General features: G+C 42.7%; 1 protein-coding gene across 1 annotated transcript in view; it reads left to right on the top strand.

The window, feature by feature from the left end:
- The window catches only part of ANKFN1 (ankyrin repeat and fibronectin type III domain containing 1), a 1,224,583-nt gene that overhangs the window by 469,700 nt on the left and 733,125 nt on the right, over nucleotides 1–21,758 (top strand). The window contains exon 5 of the mRNA XM_073684132.1: nucleotides 15,813–15,926. Within this exon, the coding sequence (XP_073540233.1) occupies nucleotides 15,813–15,926 (114 nt within the window). The remainder of the gene's footprint in view (nucleotides 1–15,812; nucleotides 15,927–21,758) is intronic.

Raw genomic sequence — 21,758 nt, 5'->3', positions numbered from 1 at the left:
TTGCAATGCAAGCGCAAGTATGCAACCTGCCACCCACCCACCCCCAGGCTGCAATACCATACTGCTTGCTTGCTTACACTTGAAATTGGGCCTTTTAGGCATGTGGAGGCGGAATCTGGCCACCACGTCATGGCTGCGTCGGTGGCCTGGTATCCATACTCAGTCCCCAGCCGCCCGGCGGCCGGGTGTCCACACTCGGTCCCGAGCCGCCCCTATTTGTCCCGGTGCACCTTATACAAGCGCGCATACCAAAACAGTACCTGTGCCCTCCCCAGTGCATTTAGTGGGAAGGACAGCCTATTCCGCTGTAGTATGTGCACGCCAACCCCCTGTTCATAGCACATGCAAAGATGCTTCCCACCCTGCATCTGTCGTTGCAGACTTGCAACTATCCCCGTTCAAATCCTTGTCCCAGGGCAGTGTTCAATTTTACCTCCCCCATTCCTTGCAATGCAAGCGCAAGTATGAAGCCTGCCACCCACCCACCCCCAGGCTGCAATACCATACTGCTTGCTTGCACTTGAAATTGGGCCTTTTAGGCATGTTGAGGCGGAATCTGGCCACCACATCATGGCTGCGTCGGAGGCCTGGTATCCATACTCAGTCCCCAACCGCCCGGCGGCCTGGTGTCCACGCTTAGTTCCCAGCCGCCAGGGGGCGGCCGGGTGTCCATACTCGGTCCCCAGCCGCCCCGTGGCCGCGTGCCCACACACGGTCCCCAGCCGCCTGGGGGTGGCCGGGTGTCCATAAACGGTCCCCAGCCGCCCCTATTTGTCCCGGTGCGCCTTATACCAAAGCGCACATACCAAAACATTACCTGTGCCCTCCCCAGTGCATTTAATGGGAAGGACAGCCTAACCACAAACATGTGGACAAGTGAATGTGGCCAGGGATGGTCCATCTCACTGACGCCTTCACACTGGGTTAATATTGTGGAAGCCGGGACACAGTTGGACACTGGGATGCAACATATCCTCCAGGCATAGAGGATTACGGGTCCTAGGTCAATCAGGCTTCAACACAAAGTTCAGAAGGTAGACAGCAGCAGTGGTCAGCCTCCTACACAACGAGTTAATTTTTCATGAGGCCATCCATCTCCTTTGCTTTGTGTTCCTTGGAATGCATGTGCATGTATGTAGTAGCGGCTAGGCCTGCGGTGGTCAGCGTTTTGGCGCATATCCTACCTCCTCCGAGGTTTGCTGGATGTTTTCCTGCTACTATCCCAGTTCTATGACTCCCGTTAAAACAAAGCTTCAGGTGATGAATGATGGATGAGGTGGTGGCAAAGGAGAAAGAGCAGGAGGAACAGGGACCATTCACATCAATATCAGGCCAGTCAACCACACATGTCTTTTAGGATATGTTTCTGTACCAAAATGAGCGGTTCGGCCACACAGTTATACGGCATACAGTGAATGCAATGCCTACAAAAAATTTCGAGGCACTTCAATGCCCCTTGGAAGTGACATGGAGGTCAGAGGGCCTTAACTCAACCGTTTTTTCCATTTATAGCAACTGGGTCTCCTGTACACTGTTGGCCTAAGCAGTGAATGGAAGGCTTTCCAAAAATTATGAGGAACTGCAATGCCTCTTGAAACAGACGTGGATTACAGCGTACTAAAATCCTTCTACCCATTACTTGGGAGTGGGTCTCCCTTAGTGTTCGCCTATGCATTGAAAAGCAAAAGCTGACTAAAATTAGGAGGAAATGCAATGCCCGTTGGAAGAGTCATGGAGGTTAGAGGTAATTAAAAACAACATTTCAATGCCCCTTGGAAGAGCTGTGGAGTTCAGAGTGGTTTAACAAGACGGTTTTAATGCCCCCTGGAAGAGACGTGGAGGTCACAGTAGCTTAACAAGATGGTTTTAATGCCCCTTGGAAGAGACATGGAGTTGAGAGTGGTTTAACAAGATGGTTTTAATGCCCCTTGGAAGAGACGTGGAGGTCCCAGTGGAATAAAAAGACAATATTAATGCCCCTTGGAAGAGTGATGGAGGTCGCAATGGAATAAAAAGACAATATCAATGCCCCTTGGAAGAGTGGTGGAGGTCCCAGTGGAATAAAAAGACAATATCAATGACCCTTGGAAGAGACGTGGAGGTCACAGTAGCTTAACAAGACGATTTTAATGCCCCTTGGAAGAGACATGGAGTTCAGAGTGGTTTAACAAGACGGTTTTAATGCCCCTTGGAAGAGACATGGAGGTCCCAGTGCAATAAAAAGACAATATCAATGCCCCTTAAAAGAGTGGTGGAGGTTCCAGTGGAATAAAAAGACAATACCAATGCCCCTTGGAAGAGTGGTGGAGGTTACAGTGAAATAAAAAGACAATATCAATGCCCCTTGGGAGAGTGGTGGAGGTCCCAGTGGAATAAAAAAACAATATCAATGACCCTTGCAAGAGACGTGGGGGTCACAGTAGCTTAACCCTAGACCGCATGACCATAAAAATCTACATTTTCACATACCTGGGGCCTTTTAGGCCCGTGTGCAAATAACATGGAATAACTCAAACAAAAATGACAAACAACTATATACCTGAGGAATACCTAGAGTTTCAAAATTCTAACTAAAGTAATCTTGCAAAAAATAGAAAACAATTATCAGGGCAGGCCTGCGAGGCCCCAGGTATTCGCTCTAGGGTTAACAAGACGATTCCCCTTGGATGAGACGTGGAGTTCAGAGTGGTTTAACAAGACGGTTTTAATGCCCCTTGGAAGAGACGTGGAGGTCACAGTAGCTTAACAAGACGGTTTTAATACCCCTTGGAAGAGACGTGGAGTTCAGAGTGGTTTAACAAGACGGTTTTAATGCCCCTTGGAAGAGACGTGGAGGTCACAGTAGCTTAACAAGACGGTTTTAATGCCCCTTGGAAGAGACGTGGAGTTCAGAGTGGTTTAACAAGACGGTTTTAATTGCCCCTTGGAAGAGACGTGGAGGTCTCAGTGGAATAAAAAGACAATATCAATGCCCCTTGGAAGAGTGGTGGAGGTTCCAGTGGAATAAAAAGACAATATCAATGCCCCTTGGAAGAATGGTGGAGGTTACAGTGGAAAAAAAAGACAACATCAATGCCCTTTGGAAGAGACGTGGAGGTCATAGTAGCTTAACAAGACGGTTTAAATGCCCCTTGAAAGAGATGTGGAGTTCAGAGTGGTTTAACAAGACGGTTTTAATGCCCCTTGGAAGAGACATGGAGGTCCCAGTGGAATAAAAAGACAATATCAATGCCCCTTGGAAGAGACGTGGAGGTCCAGGTGGAATAAAAAGACAATATCAGTGACCCTTGGAAGAGACGTGGAGGTCACAGTAGCTTAACAAGAGCCATGCAGTACAGCATATTAAAAACATTATTCCCAATATTGGGGATTGGGTCTCCCATAGTCTTTGCCTATGCCCTCCAAGCAAAAACTGTCAAAAATTAGGACGGAGGAACTTGCAATGCCCCTTACAAGAGCCATGCGGTACAGCATATAAAAAACATTATTACCATTATTGGGGAGTAGGTCTCCCATAGTCTTTGCCTATGCCTTCCAAGCAAAAGCTGCCAAAAATTAGGATGGGGGAACTTGCAATGCCCCTTAGAAGAGCCATGCAGTACAGCATATTAAAAACATTACTCCCATTATTGGGGAGTGGGTCTCCCATAGTCTTTGCCTATGCCTTCCAAGCAAAAGCTGCCAAAAATTAGGACGGAGGAACTTGCAATGCCCCTTACAAGAGCCATGCAGTACAGCATATTAAAAACATTATTCCCATTATTGGGGAGTGGGTCTCCCATAGTCTTTGCCTATGCCTTTCCAGCAAAAGCTGCCAAAATTTAGGACGGAGGAACTTGCAATGCCCCTTACAAGAGCCATGCAGTACAGCATATTAAAAACATTATTCCCATTTTTGGGGAGTGGGTCTCCCATAGTCTTTGCCTATGCCTTCTAAGCAAAAGCTGCCAAAAATTAGGACGGAGGAACTTGCAATGCTGGCAACATGGACCACAGTCACCCTGATGGTAAAGTGGTGGTGGAGGCTGAGGATAAGGAGAAGAGCAGAAAACAGCGGAAATGAGGAAGCGTATACCCATGTGCAGGTGTGATGCAGTGCATGGGAATACACCTCCCGAAATAACACAGTGGATTTGACTTTATGTTACTCTGCTGTCATTTGGTGGTGATGAGAAGTCTGGCCCAATCCAGCCCTTGTTCATTTTGATAAGGGTCAGCTTGTCAGCATTGTCAGCTGACAGGCGAGTGCGCTTATCAGTTATAATTCCCCCAGCGGCACTAAAAGCACGCTCCGATAACAGGCTGGCATCAGGGCAGGCCAGGACCTCCAAAGCGTACAGAGAGAGTTCATTCCAAGTGTCCAGCTTGGATACCCAATAATTAAAAGGCACAGAGGAATCACGGAGGATGCTGGTAAGGTCGGCAAGGTACTCCCATACCATCTTTTGAAACTTTCCACTCCCTGTGAGAGTACCCCGCGCCTCAGGGCCTGTAAGCTGGGCGGGTCTCAGAAAACTGTCCCAGAACATTGACAGTGCTCCTCTGCCTCTGCTGGATTGGAGTTGCGTCTCTCTCACCTGTACGCCTTGGTTGGGCAACGAACTGTGACCTCTGCCGCTAGCGTGTTCAGATGGGAACTTTTTTAACAGTTCTGCAGCAAGGGCCTTCTGGTACTGCCACATTTTTGTAGACCTCTCTACCTCAGGAATAAGAGAGTGAAAGTTCTCCTTGTAGCGGGGGTCTACAAGTGTCACCAACCAGTAATGACTGTCACCCAACATTTTGACAACGCGAGGGTCACGGTTAAGGCAGGGTAACATAAAGTCAGCCATGCGTGCCAGACTGGTAACGGGATAGACTTCCGTGTCCTCACCAAGATGATGACTGACCATGGTCTCCTCCTCCTCCTCCTCCTCCTCCCCCCTGTCCTCAGGCCACCCACGCTGAACCGACGGTATGACAGTTGTACAGGTACTACCGTCTACAGCGCATGATACCAGCTCCTGTTCTTCCTCCTCCTCCTCATCCTCCTCCTCTTCCTCATTGTCCCCCAATGCATGTTGGGATGAGATGAGGCTGGGCTGTTTGTAATTGCCCGCTATGGCTTCTTGATCCATGTCATCATACTCTGGCTGCAATCCCTCCTCTTTAATTCTCTGCAGAGAGCGTTGCAAAAGACAAACAAGTGGGATGCTGATGCTAATGATGGCGTCATCGCCACTCACCAAACTCCTCAAAGTTTGTCAGGTTGGTACATATGTCAGACATTCAGGTCCACTCCTGAGGTCTTATGTGTGGAGTCTGACCTGAATATTGACGGCCTTGTTGCAGCTGGTACTCTACAACTGCTCTCTTCTGCTCACAAATCATTTGCAACATGTGGAGGGTAGAGTTCCAACGTGTGGGGACATCACACACCAGTCGGTGTGCCGGAAGCTGCAAACGCTGCTGCAGCACAGCAAGGGCGGCGGAAGCTGTCACCGACTTCCGAAAATGAGCTGACAGGTGGCGTACTTTGACGAGCAGATCTAGCAACTCGGGGTACGATTTAAGAAACCGCTGAACCACGAGGTTAAGCACATGAGCCAGGCATGGTACATGTGTGATCTCGCCTCGCTTCAGAGCCGCCACCAGGTTACGGCCATTGTCACACATGACCATGCCTGGATGTAGGTTCAGCGGTCTCAGCCACAGATCTGCCAGCTCTTTCACAGCTGTCCACAACTCACAAGCAGTGTGAGGTTTTTCACCTAAGCTTATGAGTTTCAGCACAGCCTGTTGCCACTTGGCTGAGGCAGTACTGCAGTGCTTCCAGCTTGTAACTGGTGTGGTGATATCTGAGATGGAGGCTGAACATGAGGAGGAGGAGGAGGATGATGCGCTGGAGCTGTACACTGTCGGGGCAACTCTGACTGACATAGGGCCCGCAATCCTCGGTGTGGGTAGGATGTGTTCCGTCCCAAGGTCCGACTGGGTCCCGACTTCCACTATGTTTACCCAGCGTGCCGTCAGGGAGATGTACCATCCCTGGCCACAAGCACTTGTCCACGTGTCCGTTGTCAGGTGAACTCTCCCAGTAACTGCGTTGTTGAGGGCATGGCAGATGTTTTGGGACATGTGCTTGTGTAATGCTGGGATGGCACAAAGGGAAAAATAGTGTCGGCTGGGGACCGAGTACCGAGGGACGGCAACCGCCATAAGGTTGTGGAAGGATTCCGTCTCCACCAGCCTAAAAGGCAGCATTTCCAACGCAAGCAGTCGTGAAATGTGCGAATTTTGGACTGTGGCCTGTGGGGCATTGGCTGCGAATTTGCGCTTTCGTTCAAAGGTCTGGGATATGGACAATTGAACGCTGCGGTGGGACGTGGACGTGGACGTTGATGCTGCTTCTTGAGAAACTGCCACAGCAAGAGAACACTGAGAGGAGGGGGCATCTTTTCATGCAGTATGGACAGGGGATTGCCTTGCACTCTTACATGCACAGCAGCGGAAGAAGCAGTGGTGACACCCGCTGACACTGGTCGTGGACCCTGGGGTTCACCCCACAAAGTCGGGTGCTTTGCTGACATGTGCCTGATCATGCTGGTGGTGGTCAGGCTGTTAGTTTTGTCACCCCTGCTGATTCTGGCCTAGCAGGTGGTACAAATGGCCTTTTTGGGGTTATCAGCAGAGTCTTTAAAAAAATTCCAAACTCTGGAAGACCTACCGGTTGTACTGGCAACGTCCCTCGTTTTGGTGTTACGGGGAACAGTTGCCCGCCTTCTGTCTCCAGTCACCACACTGCTTCTTCCTGCCTGTTTGGGTACTCTGCCTCCCTCCCCCTGTGTGCTGCAGGCCTCGCTCTGTGTGTCCTCCTGCCACGTTGGCTCAGTTACTAGATCATCCACCACCTCCTCCTCTTCCACTTCCGCACCACGATCCTCCCCCTCACTTTGTGGCAATTTTGTCTCGTCATCATCCACCTCTTGTGACAAATTGCCAGCGTCGCCTTCCTGTGGCCTTGGCTGTTCAAATATTTGGCCATCGCTACATGGGATCTCCTCTTCCACCACTTCAAATGGAGCAGGCGAGGGGCCCAAATATGGAAATGGACCAGTGAACAGCACTTCAGAGTGTCCAACTGTGGGATCAGTTGCTGTCTGACGACACTCGGCATGGTGGGAGGAAGGAGCATCAGGGTGAGGAGGAGTATGCGGTCGAGACTCATGGCTACTAAGACTTGACCGTGTGGAAGACAGACCGGAGGTGGTGGTGCCCAGGTGACTGGAAGTATTATCTGCTATCCAAGTAATAACCTGTTCACACTGATCAGTTTGCAATAGTGGTGTTGTTGTGTGCTTCCATAGTAATTCGGTCAAGAACTGGGAGCGAGAAGATGTGGCTGTTGGTTGTGGCACATTTTCACCTTGGCTACGGCCCCATCCTCTGCACGCACCATCACCAGAACGTTATGTTCCACGTCCCTTGCCATGTGCCTTGCCCATTGTAAATCAAGTAAAATAGTTTACACTCGCACTATCAATGGCAAAAGGGTAATAAAAAGGAGATTTGAAGCGTGGAACAGGAAAACCACAGTTCTAGTTCCCTGGCCTACACCAGAATCTTTTAAACAGATATATTTGTGTCTGAACAGTCAACGAGACAATCAAACTGTTTTTTTTATGGAAAAAAGGCAAAAAGGTAGATTACACCCAGATTTAAACCGTGGAAGAGGAAAACCACCGTTCTAGTTCTCTGACCTACACCAGAATCTTTTAAACAGATATATTTGTGTCTGAACAGTCAACGAGACAATCAAACTGTTTTTTTTATGGAAAAAAGGCAAAAAGGTGGATTACACCCAGATTTAAACCGTGGAAGAGGAAAACTACAGTTCTAGTTCTCTGGCCTACACCAGAATCTTTTAAACAGATATATTTGTGTCTGAACAGTCAGCGAGACACTCAAACTGTTTTTTTTTATGTAAAATAGGCAAAAAGGTGGATTACACACAGATTTGAAACGTGGAAGAGGAAAACCACAGTTCTAGTTCTCTGGCCTACACCAGAATCTTTTAAACAGATATATTTGTGTCTGAACAGTCAACGAGACAATCAAACTGTTTTTTTTATGGAAAAAAGGCAAAAAGGTGGATTACACCCAGATTTAAACCGTGGAAGAGGAAAACCACAGTTCTAGTTCTCTGGCCTACACCAGAATCTTTTAAACAGATATAATTGTGTCTGAACAGTGAGCGAGACACACAAACTGTTTTTATATTATGTAAAAAAGGCGAATAGGTGGATTACACCCAGAATTGAACCGTGGAAGAGGAAAACCACAGTTCTATTTCTCTGGCCTACACCAGAATCTTTTAACATATATATTTGTGTCTGAACAGTCAGCGAGACACTCAAACTGTTTTTTTTTTCATGGAAAAAAGGCAAAAAGGTGGATTACACCCAGATTTGAACCGTGGAAGAGGAAAACCACAGTTCTATTTCTCTGGCCTACACCAGAATCTTTTCAACGGATATACACTATCGTTCAATAGTTTGGGGTCACCTAGATAATTTTGTGTTTTCCATGAAAACTCATACTTTTATTCATCAAATGAGTTGCAAAATGATTAGAAAATGTAGTCAAGACATTGACAAGGTTAGAAATAATGATTTTTATTTGAAAGAATAATTTACTCCTTCAAACTTTGCATTCGTCAAAGAATGTTCCCTTTGCAGCAATTACAGCATGGCAGACCTTTGGCATTCTAGCTGTTAATTTGCTGAGGTAATCTTGAGAAATTTCACCCCATACTTCCAGGAGCCCCTCCCACAAGTTGGATTGGCTTGATGGGCACTTTTTGCATACCATACGGTCAAGCTGCTCCCACAACAGCTCAATGGGGTTGAGATCTGGTGACTGCCTGGCCACTCCATTACAGATAGAATACCAGCTGCCTGCTTCTTCCCTAAATAGTTCATGCATAATTTGGAGGTGTGCTTTGGGTCATTGTCCTGTTGTAGGATGAAATTGGCTCCAAATAAGCGCTGTCCACAGGATTTGGCATGGCGTTGCAAAATGGAGTGATAGCCTTCCTTATTCAAAATCCCATTTACCTTTACCTACAAATCTCCCACTTTACCAGCACCAAAGCAACAACAGACCATCACATTACCTCCACCATGCTTGACAGATGGCGTCAGGCTCTCTTCCAGCGTATTTTCAGTTGTTCTGCGTCTCACAAATGTTCTTCTGTGTGATCCAAACACCTCAAACTTTGATTTGTCTGTCCATAAAACTTTTTTCCAATCTTCCTCTGTCCAATGTCTTTGTTCTTTTGCCCATTAAACTTTTCCTTTTATTAGCCAGTCTCAGATATGGCTTTTTTTTGCCACTTTGCCCTGAAGGCCAGCATCCTGGAGTCTCCTCTTCACTGTAGACATTGACACTGATGTTTTGTGTGTACTATTTAATGAAGCTGCCAGTTGAGGAGCTGTGAGGTGTAGATTTCTCAAACTAGAGACTCTAATGTACTTGTTTTGTTGCTCAGTTGTGCAGCGGGGCCTCCCACTTCTCTTTCTACTCTGGTTAGAGCCTGTTTGTGTCTCCTCTGAAGGGAGTAATACACACCGTTGTAGGAAATCTTCAGTTTCTTGTCAACTTCTCGCATGGAATAGCCTTCATTTCTAAGAACAAGAATAGACTGTCGAGTTTCACATGAAAGTTCTCTTTTTCTGGCCATTTTGAGAGTTTCATAGAACAAACAAATGTAATGCTCCAGATTCTCAACTAGCTCAAAGGAAAGTCAATTTTATAGCTTCTCAAATCAACCAAACCATTTTCAGCTGAGTTAACATACTTGTGCAAGGGTTTTCTAAACATCCATTATCCTTCCTACACAGTTAGCAAACACAATGTACCATTAAAACACTGGAGTGGTGGTTATTGGAAATGGGCATCTATACACCTATGTAGATATTGCAACAAAAACAAGACGTTTGCAGCTAGAATAGTCATTTACCACATTAACATTGTATAGAGTGTATTTCTGATTCATTTAATGTTAGCTTCATTGAAAAAAAAATGTGCTTTTCTTTCAAAAACAGTGAAATTTCTAAATGACCCCAAACTTTTGAACGGTAGTGTATTTGAGTCTGAACAGTCAGCGAGACACTCAAACTGTTTTTTTTAATGTAAAAAAGGCTAAAAGGTGGATTACACCCAGATTTGAATCATGGAAGAGGAAAACCACAGTTCTAGTTCTCTGGCCTACACCAGAATCTTTTAAACAGATATACACTATCGTTCTATAGTTTGGGGTCACCCAGACAATTTTGTGTTTTCCATGAAAACTCATACTTTTATTTATCAAGTGAGTTGCAAAATGATTAGAAAATGTAGTCAAGACATTGACAAGGTTAGAAATAATGATTTTTATTTGAAAGAATAATTTACTCCTTCAAACTTTGCATTCGTCAAAGAATGTTCCCTTTGCAGCAATTACAGCATGGCAGACCTTTGGCATTCTAGCTGTTAATTTGCTGAGGTAATCTTGAGAAATTTCACCCCATGCTTCCAGGAGCCCCTCCCACAAGTTGGATTGGCTTGATGGGCACTTTTTGCATACCATACGGTCAAGCTGCTCCCACAACAGCTCAATGGGGTTGAGATCTGGTGACTGCCTGGCTACTCCATTACAGATAGAATACCAGCTGCCTGCTTCTTCCCTAAATAGTTCATGCATAATTTGGAGGTGTGCTTTGGGTCATTGTCCTGTTGTAGGATGAAATTGGCTCCAAACAAGCGCTGTCCACAGGATTTGGCATGGCGTTGCAAAATGGAGTGATAGCCTTCCTTATTCAAAATCCCATTTACCTTCACCTACAAATCTCCCACTTTACCAGCACCAAAGCAACAACAGACCATCACATTACCTCCACCATGCTTGACAGATGGCGTCAGGCACTCTTCCAGTATATTTTCAGTAGTTCTGCGTCTCACAAATGTTCTTCTGTGTGATCCAAACACCTCAAACTTTGATTTGTCTGTCCATAAAACTTTTTTCCAATCTTCCTCTGTCCAATGTCTTTGTTCTTTTGCCCATTAAACTTTTCCTTTTATTAGCCAGTCTCAGATATGGCTTTTTTTTGCCACTTTGCCCTGAAGGCCAGCATCCTGGAGTCTCCTCTTCACTGTAGACATTGACACTGATGTTTTGTGTGTACTATTTAATGAAGCTGCCAATTGAGGAGCTGTGAGGTGTTGATTTCTCAAACTAGAGACTCTAATGTACTTGTTTTGTTGCTCAGTTGTGCAGCGGGGCCTCCCACTTCTCTTTCTACTCTGGTTAGAGCCTGTTTGTGTCTCCGCTGAAGGGAGTAATACACACCGTTGTAGGAAATCTTCAGTTTCTTGTCAACTTCTCGCATGGAATAGCCTTCATTTCTAAGAACAAGAATAGACTGTCGAGTTTCACATGAAAGTTCTCTTTTTCTGGCCATTTTGAGAGTTTCATAGAACAAACAAATGTAATGCTCCAGATTCTCAACTAGCTCAAAGGAAAGTCAATTTTATAGCTTCTCAAATCAGCCAAACCATTTTCAGCTGAGCTAACATACTTGTGCAAGGGTTTTCTAGGGTTTTCTAAACATCCATTATCCTTCCTACACAGTTAGCAAACACAATGTACCATTAAAACACTGGAGTGGTGGTTGCTGGAAATGGGCATCTATACACCTATGTAGATATTGCAACAAAAACAAGACGTTTGCAGCTAGAATAGTCATTTACCACATTAACATTGTATAGAGTGTATTTCTGATTCATTTAATGTTAGCTTCATTGAAAAAAAATGTGCTTTTCTTTCAAAAATAGTGAAATTTCTAAATGACCCCAAACTTTTGAACGGTAGTGTATTTGTGTCTGAACAGTCAGCGAGACACTCAAACTGTTTTTTTTAATGTAAAAAAGGCTGAAAGGTGGATTACACCCAGATTTGAATTATGGAAGAGGAAAACCACAGTTCTAGTTCTCTGGCCTACACCAGAATCTTTTAAACAGATATACACTACCGTTCAATAGTTTGGGGTCACCCAGACAATTTTGTGTTTTCCTTGAAAACTCATTCTTTTATTTATCAAATGAGTTTCAAAATGATTAGAAAATATAGTCAAGATATTGACAAGGTTAGAAATAATGATTTTTATTTGAAAGAATAATTTACTCCTTCAAACTTTGCTTTTGTCAAAGAATGCTCCCTTTGCAGCAATTACATCATGGCGGACCATTGGCATTCTAGCTGTTAATTTGCTGAGGTAATTTTGAGAAATTTCACCCCATGCTTCCTGAAGCCCCTCCCACAAGTTGGATTGGCTTGATGGGCACGTTTTGCGTACCATACGGTCAAGCTGCTCCCACAACAGATCAATGGGGTTGAGATCTGGTGACTGCCTGGCCACTCCATTACAGATAAAATACCAGCTGCCTGCTTCTTCCCTAAATAGTTCATGCATAATTTGGAGGTGTGCTTTGGGTCATTGTCCTGTTGTAGGATGAAATGGGCTCCAATCAAGCACTGTCCACAATATTTGGCATGGCATTGCAAAATGGAGTGATAGCCTTCCTTATTCAAAATCCCATTTACCTTGTACAAATCTCCCACTTTACCAGCACCAAAGCAACACCAGACCATCACATTACCTCCACCAAGCTTGACAGATGGCGTCAGGCACTCTTCCAGCATATTTTCAGTCGTTCTTCGTCTCACAAATGTTCTTCTGTGTGATCCAAACACCTCAAATTTTGATTCGTCTGTCCATAAAACTTTTTTCCAATCTTCCTCTGTCCAATGTCTGCGTTCTTTTGCCCATATTAAACTTTTCCTTTTATTAGCCAGTCTCAGATATGGCTTTTTCTTTGCCACTTTGCCCTGAAGGCCAGCATCCCGGAGTCTCCTCTTCACTGTAGAAATTGACACTGACGTTTTGTGTGTACTATTTAATGAAGCTGCCAGTTGAGGAGCTGTGAGGCGTCGATTTCTCAAACTAGAGACTCTAATGTACTTGTCTTGTTGCTCAGTTGTGCAGCGGGGCCTCCCACTTCTCTTTCTACTCTGGTTAGAGCCTGTTTGAGTCTCCTCTGAAGGGAGTAGTACACACCGTTGTAGGAAATCTTCAGTTTCTTGGCAATTTCTTGCATGGAATAGCCTTCATTTCTAAGAACAAAAATAGACTGTCGAGTTTCACATGAAAGTTCTCTTTTTCTGGCCATTTTGAGAGTTTCATAGAACAAACAAATGTAATGCTCCAGATTCTCAACTAGCTCAAAGGAAGGTCAATTTTATAGCTTCTCAAATCAGCCAAACCATTTTCAGCTGAGCTAACATACTTGTGCAAGGGTTTTCTAGGGTTTTCTAAACATCCATTATCCTTCCTACACAGTTAGCAAACACAATGTACTATTAAAACACTGGAGTGGTGGTTGTTGGAAATGGACATCTATACACCTATGTAGATATTGCAACAAAAACAAGACATTTGCAGCTAGAATAGTCATTTACCACATTATCATTGTATAGAGTGTATTTCTGATTCATTTAATGTTAGCTTCATTGAAAAAAAAATGTGCTTTTCTTTCAAAAATAGTGAAATTTCTAAATGACCCCAAACTTTTGAACGGTAGTGTATTTGTGTCTGAACAGTCAGCGAGACACTCAAACTGTTTTTTTTTATGTAAAAAAGGCAAAAAGGTGGATTACACCCAGATTTGAACCGTGGAAGAGAAAAACCACCGTTCTATTTCTTTGGCCTACACCAAAATCTTTTAAACAGATATATTTGTGTCTGAACAGTCAGCGAGACACTCAAACTGTTTTTTTTATGTAAAAAAGATAAAAAGGTGGATAACACCCAGATTTGAACTGTGGAAGAGGAAAACCACAGTTCTTATTTGCTGGCATATACCAGACTTTTTTAAATAGATATATTTTTGTCTGAACAGTCACTGAGACACTCAAGCTGTTTTTTTTTATTGAAAAAAGGTGGATAACACCCATATTTGAACCGTGGAAGATTAAAACCACAGTTCTGTTTCTCTGGCCTACACCTGAATCTTTTAAACAGATATATTTGTGTCTGAACAGTCAGCGAGACACTCAAACTGTTTTTTTTATGTAAAAAAGGCAAAAAGGTGGATTACACCCAGGTTTGAACCGTGGAAGAGGAAAACCACAGTTCTAGTTCTCTGGCCTAAACCAGAATCTTTTAAACAGATATATTTGTGTCTGAACAGGTAGCGAGACACTCAACATGTTTTTTTTTATGTAAAAAAGGCAAAGAGGTGGATAATACCCAGATTCCAACCATGGAAGAGCGAAACCACAGTTCTAGTTCTCTGGCCTACACCAGAATCTTTTAAACAGATATATTTGTATTTGAACAGTCAGCGAGACACTCAAAATATTTATTTTTATGTAAAAAAGACAAAAAGGTGGATAACACCCAGATTTGAACCGTGGAAGAGGAAAACCACAGTTCTAGTTCTCTGGCATACACCAGAATCTTTTAAACAGATATATTTGTGTCTGAACAGTCAGCGAGACACTCAAACTGTTTTTTTTATGGCAAAAAGGCAAAAAGGTGGATTACACCCATATTTGAACCGTGGAAGAGGAAAACCACAGTTCTAATTTCCTGGCGTATACCAGACTTTTTTAAATAGATATATTTGTGTCTGAACTGTCAGCGAGACACTCAAACTGTTTTTTTTATGGAAAAAAGGCAAAAAAGTGGATAATACAGACATTTGAACCGTGGAACTGCAAAACCACAGTTCTAGTTGTCTGGCCGAAACCAAACTCTTTTAATCAGATATATTTGTGTCTGAACGCTCACAGACACACTCAATTTTTTTAGGGGGGGAATACCAAAAGGTTAATAAGACGGGTATTTGTACAGTCTGACTAAGGAAAAAAAAAAAAGAGGATTTAGATGAAAAAAAAAGGATTTTTCCTGGCCCTTGAGATCTGGGGCTAAGTCTAGCAATTTGAGCAGCAGCAGCACACAGGACTGTAATGCAGTGTTTGCTGGTATAACCACTGCGTCTCCTATATAGCCTGCCTGCCTGATATCTGGGATGGATATTAGTCCTCAGAAGGACTGTTTGTTTGATTTGGCAGGTTTTAGAGACCCTACACTACCTATTTCGCAGTATAAATCTCTCCCTAGCTCAGCAGCACTCTCCCTACACTTTCTAATCCGGAGCGACTGTGTCCAAGATGGCGGCGCCCCATTTTAAATACTCGAGGTGACATTGAGCGGCCAGCCAATCACTGTAATGCCCACAACCAACATGGCTGCGACATTACAGTGACTGGCTGGAAATCCCTGCATGTTCATTGGCTCTGTAAAGAGCGCCAAACATGCAGGGCGGAGGCCCGAGCTCCCGCCTGAGTAACCCGAAAATGCTCGGTGCTCGCCGAACATCCCGAGTAGTGAGATGCTCGGGCGAGTACCGAGCAGTGTCGCGCATGCTCACTCAACACTAATAATTTGTTGTTTTTGTTTAGTATTTTTAAAGGACAACTTGCTGCCTGGCTTCATTATGTATAAAATGTTATATTAAAAGTTTTATATTTACACAGAGGTGTCCTGTGACTTGGAAACATTCTACTTATTATAAGCTTTAAATCTTTATTTGCCAAGTATTAGGCACTCACTCTATCAATCACTGGTGTTGCAATTCAGTTTAAGAATGAAAGCCTATGCATGTTTTTAGCTCCTCTTGTTTAGTTAAGATTTATAGAACAGAGTTCTGAAGATTCTGCTTCTTTTCAGGAGCCCCCGAGGTGCCGACCAATGTCTGCCTCATGATAACAAGCAGCACATCACTCACTGTCACCTTCCAAGAGCCTCTGAGTGTCAATTCAGCTGTTGTGACCAAATACAAAGGTAAGACTGAAGATTAGTTTATACTACTTTCCTTTGTTCTGTATTTGCTCTTTGTAGATGTTTTTTCTTCCTTAAGGCCCAATTGGAGAATATATTTGCATCATATGAAATCTTCAGGTCAAAGTGTTATTTCCTTAAGGAATGAAAAATGTTTTTTGCTTCTTGTGCTAATGAGGGGCAAAAAGGTGATTATAAAGATGGGCTGAACTTATGGCATATATTACACCTGTCACAGTGTGTTACATCTCAGCACATAGAGGATTACTTTTAGACAAAAAATAACAAATATGATCAATCACTATAAACTGTATATAGTAATTCAATACATATGAAGCCCATTCATAAGCATAGAAAATATATAGAACACGGCATTACTTTTTAGCTCAGTTAAAAAAATATATACAGTATATTACCAGTTTCAAATATCTATTAAGCCTGGTTAATTAGTTCTACAAATGTAGGATTTGTCATAAACAGTTTTGGTGTTCCGGAACCATTTTTAATTGACAACTAAGTGGCATCTGTGAAATGTTGGTTCTTAGCTGCATGGTAAAGAAATTGCCTAGAATATTGCAATATTCAGAAAGTTAAATTGCAGGCCCAAAGCTATGCGAAATGATGCCCTGCTATTAGAATACATTGATAGTTGAAAGGATTATCCACTTCCACAAATTTTTTAAGCCTCACCAATCCTAGGCTACTCCCATGTCCTTGCTGGTCTCTAATTCCTGGTCCTCCTCAACACTAAGGAAGCAACTGCTCAGTCAGTCACGAATGGTTGGCTGCAGACATCACTTGTTCATGGGTTGGGACATCATTGCTGCAGCAAGAAGCAGAGACTGGTGAAGAACCGGTGGAGAAAAAGTAGTTGTCACAATCAATGAGATGAATAATTAATATTTTATTTGTTTTAAATTATTCTGAGCCTCTAAAAACATAAAAAGGTCAGAGTGTACAGCCCCACAAGCCTGCCAAGTTGATACATAATATGTTTTTTTTGCTTTGTTAATACCACCTTCCACCCTGGCACTGAAATGGGGCTATACATTGGTTATATATAGTCACCCCACTTTTGCTTTGTTAATACCACCTTCCACCCTGGCACTGAAATGGGGCTATACATTGGTTATATACAGTCACCCCACTTTTGCTTTGTTAATGCCACCCTCCACCCTGGCACTGAAATGGGGCTATACATTGGTTATATACAGTCACCCCACTTGATGCCCTACATTTGCTTTCCTTCACCTCCACCGATACCGATGTTCTGGTCCTCCTGCTTTCAAGATAATGATTACAGTGGCATGAGGAGCTTAGTGTTAAATCGGTACCATGCCTTCCATGCCTTTCTTGTGCTGTAAGGGCACAGAAAGCAAAAGGAGGTCACCAGGTAGGGTTACTGTATATGACAATTGTATAGCCTTTCTTTCAGTGCCAGGGTGGAGGTTTGCTTTAATATCTAACATACATATTTATAATACTGTGTTTCCTTCTTATGTTTATACACCAAGATATATATGAAATAAATGAATTACTCTTGTCCACTTTTGTTCAATAACCAGCACAGATATCCTTACATTTATGGATGGAATCACTTAGCATTGGATACACCACATGGTGTCCCAGTGACATTGTATCAAGAACCCAATAATATCATTTCCAGACTCTGGTGCCTTACTGACATAGTGCCCAGCATTGCCACATAGTGAATGACTGTTGACTCGCAAGAGGAAATACCAGATGTCCCATTGTCTAGTGAACAAGTAGTATAATTTCCTTTTCCTGGTGATCTAATGTTTTAAATCTAGTGATTCAGATGTTTCATATCCAATGATCCAGAGGTTTATTGCTGGTATGCTTTCCTTGCCTGATGAGCCATTCTCTTTATACATTTCTGATGTGGCAAGAACTTAAAGTGACCTTCCACTCTGGGATTGAAACATGAATGTCCATTTCTCATGTATAATCTCATTCTACCTGGTGCCCTTTGTTTGCCTTCAGCTGCCTCCTCTGCTTTTCCTTTTTCCAATGTTACCTCCATTACAGTGGTACGTCTGAATCACACCTCCACTTTCATTCCTGTGCAGTGAAATAGGAAAGAAAGGGGAGGCATTGTTTAGACGTATTATTACACTCGCCATACCACTGTGGTGGTCTTATTGAAACCAGACAGAAAAGTACACTGGTCTGAGCAGAGCAGGCAGTAGAAAGGAAATGGAGGGCGCCAAAAGGGTGTCTAAATATGTGAATTGTAAAGTCAATGCTAGGGTGGAAGGTCAGTTTATTAATTTTCTTCCTGCATTAATTTCGGCCATAGGATCATTACATGGCCTATAAGTCTCCTTACGCAGGCTTATCATTCTGAAACCCCAAAACAAAATCTCTCAAAATCTTTTGGTATATAACACTTAGTACACTAATAATGCAAAGGTTGCATGTCAATTTGATATTAATACTGCTAGCAATCTGTACAACTCTACATTAATCTTGCAGTCGTTCTCTGGTTTCGAAATGCACTTCACTCTTGTTCTTAAAGTAGTCGGCCTCTGTTATAAACAAATTTAATTGATTACATTTTATGTTATAATGCAGTGCACATGCTTCAAATCTACTATCCAGTACATGTACACTAGAGGCCAAAAGTACTCTATCACAGTGTGCATATGTCAGACAGTGGATTCAGCACATGCACACTGGATACTAACTATCAAGAGTGTGCATATAGCTATGGAAGTGTGGGTCCCATGGTAGGTCATCTGATCCCTCAGGGCTTCATATCGCATTGGCACTAAATGACAATTGATTAGCAAACAGTGGACTGTTTATTGATGGCACGTGAATGGAAGGTTTTTTTATTCTGTAAATAATGTATACCTTAAAATTCTCAGAATTTTCTCCCTACTTTAACTTTCCCCTCTATGGACATGCATAGCCCAAGCCCATTGACTCCCTCCAAGCCCCTTTTTCCCCATGAAAAAGGAAGACTCCTATATGGTGAAAAAAAGTCACAGTAGCCACCTTCCATTAAAAAATTCAATTAGCCTTTTAAAATGGCCTTTCACATCCTTTATTATAACATCCATTAAATTCAAGTACATATCATAACAAAACTGAGCACCTTAACATTCCCATGATTGCAGTTACTCTCAATAAATGTCCTCTCTCAATATATATTTAGTGCACCAAACACCTTTACCCTTGGCTGCATCCATCTGACCCAAAAGGAACCATAACCAAAAATGAGTTGCACTATTAACCAAAACACTCCTGAGGACCATATATACCACCAGGAGGACCAACACCATCCATATGATCCAGCACAAGCTGTAAGATCCATTTTTACTTAAATCTTGCCTCCAAGGACCCATACAATGGCAATGCCTAAACATCATCATCAGCTATTCCCAAAAACTGAGGGCAGGTGAGCAGGCCTTTCCCTTTTACCATCTACCTCGCATTGAACCAACCCTAATCTTGTATTCCTACAGTTTCTTGTCCTCATGCCTACCTGTCACGACTCGCGTACTGTCTCTGACTGTGAACTGTTCAAATCATCCTACAAGTTAACCCTATATTTTATCTAAGCAATCATCTAATTGCCCATAATATAAAACTTCCACTCTAAACAATTTACTAAAAAGACCCTCTCAGGCCATCTTCTACGCTATGCCTGTATAGCACTCCGTAGCTCATGATACCAGGACAATTTGGTTGGATTCTGTCTAAAAGTGCATTAGTAAGTTTTAGAACTTTATATCCTATATTTAATTAAATGCAATTCTAACAATGAGGACAACCAATTTAACATCTCTATTTACTTGTAATACCTGTCTCTGGTCTTGGCTTTTATCCTAAGTCATGTGACAAGGCTCATTACAGGGTCAATAGTGACTTTTAGGATTGCTACTTCCCATAGGTGGCACTAGAGTTCAAGTTCTCTTCCTCTCTGAAGAGACCATTTGTCTCTTTAAAGTGATTGTCCACTACGTGTACAACTCCAGCTTAATCAATTCAGGACCCAAATTAAAATAAAAGCAGTGAAAACTCAACTATGGAACTGGAGTCTTTCCAGCTTCGCTGTTCCTGATAGTGACAGGACATTGTTGTTTCATATGTTGGCTGAAGCCAATGAGCAGCCACTCGTCAGCTGCAATTTTTACTATTCAATCAGAGTAGATGTCTGCCCTGATGGAAAATTGATGAGGTGAAGCCAAAGACCAGCCACTTATATGCTGCAGTCAGAATGTGGCACAACGTCATCACGTCACAGTCTAGAAACAGCGTTACCAACATCGCTGGAACTAACGGGCACTTTTTTTATGTTAATTTGGGTTCGTGAACTGATTATGCTGGGGTTTCCTAGTAGTCGAAAAGCCCTTTAATTAGACTGGTTGAATTGAATAAATGGCTGGATGTTAATGTATATCGTGCGGTAGTATGTATGGTTGAATTTAATCAACGTATACATTACTTGCCAATAATTGAAAGCATTAATGGTGCATTCAAGGACAGTGCTTCAACATGAAGTTTAATAAAACCACCCATAAAGGAAACATGCCTACTTCCTAATGTCTAAAGCCTAATAACAGCCTTTGCCAGTCTCCTATTAATGAAAGGTACAGACAGCTGTTGAGGACTTATTCGCTGTATGAAATGACTATCCCTTGGAGATAGATCCTCTGCCTACTCCATGCAATGACTAATAAGAGTGTGAGCGAAGAACTTGCCAACCTTGGCACAGCTCATCAGTTTTTTCTTCCACGGAGGACTAATATGAAGGGAAATCATCACTCTAGGGCTTTTTGTCACTGGAATTTATTCTATGTGTAGTACAAGGGATGGAATAAATTCAATTTTTGTTTTCAATTCAAGCAAAATATAACTGAGAACGTAGCCTTTGAACTGTGTATCTCAAACCAAAGCGTCCAACTTAACACATTCTCAGTGACAAAATGGGTGTTGGCTCACTTAATGAAATCTAATGTAGCCAAATAGTAACACGAGGAGGGTGGGTGTACATTTACTAGACTTGCAAATTGTTCAACTTTGTTTTTAGATGTATTGCAAAATCTGAAAGTTTTTTTCAACCTCTCTCCAGTTTTCATGACAGTTCAACATCTGTATGAGTAAGTGTAAGCACATTGTAACTGGAATGCAATGGGTATGAGCTATAATGGAAAGATATGGACTTACATAACTCATCGAGCAGATGGAAAGGGGCCCCTGTGCAAGAACTATATATGGGCCCCATATTATCTAAAAGCTCATCATAAAGCACCTAATTTGTTTCTCTATAACAATCCACCAGTAATTGTGAGCTATGAAGTTAATTACATCTGTATATGAGATAGGGGAGTCTCAGAAGGCGAGACATAAATGTTGTAATCATCTATTAAAGCTCCTCAGGATAAAAAATACATTAAATGAACATAAATGGGACAGTAGTGTGTAGAAAAATATAGATATTGCTTCCTATATTACATGTAGAAATGTAGAAACAATATATGAATTATTTTCCTTTTTCTCCAAGCAGTCATGGCCATAAATGTACTTTTTCTTTATATAAACAGCAAAATGGAGAAGGACTGTTAGGCCACGGCCCCACTATCAGTATTTGGTCAGTATTCGGTCAGTATTTTTTCTCAGGAGTGGGAGACAAAACCAGGTGAGGAACAATCAGAGAAAAGGTATAATAGAAACAAGTCACCAATTCTGCATTTATCACCCAGTCCTAGTTTTGGCTCCCACTCCTGAGAAAAAATACTGACCGAATACTGACCAAATACTGATAGTGGAGCCGTGGCCATAGAGAAGAGCTCAATAAAGATAGAA

Source organism: Phyllobates terribilis, unplaced genomic scaffold (assembly GCF_046119375.1).
Source record: "Phyllobates terribilis strain yellow unplaced genomic scaffold, ASM4611937v1 Scaffold_5__5_contigs__length_657084704, whole genome shotgun sequence".
Lineage (NCBI taxonomy): Eukaryota > Metazoa > Chordata > Amphibia > Anura > Dendrobatidae > Phyllobates > Phyllobates terribilis.
The sequence above is the reverse complement of the archived record's forward strand: the minus strand, read 5'-3'. Positions and strand labels throughout refer to the sequence as shown.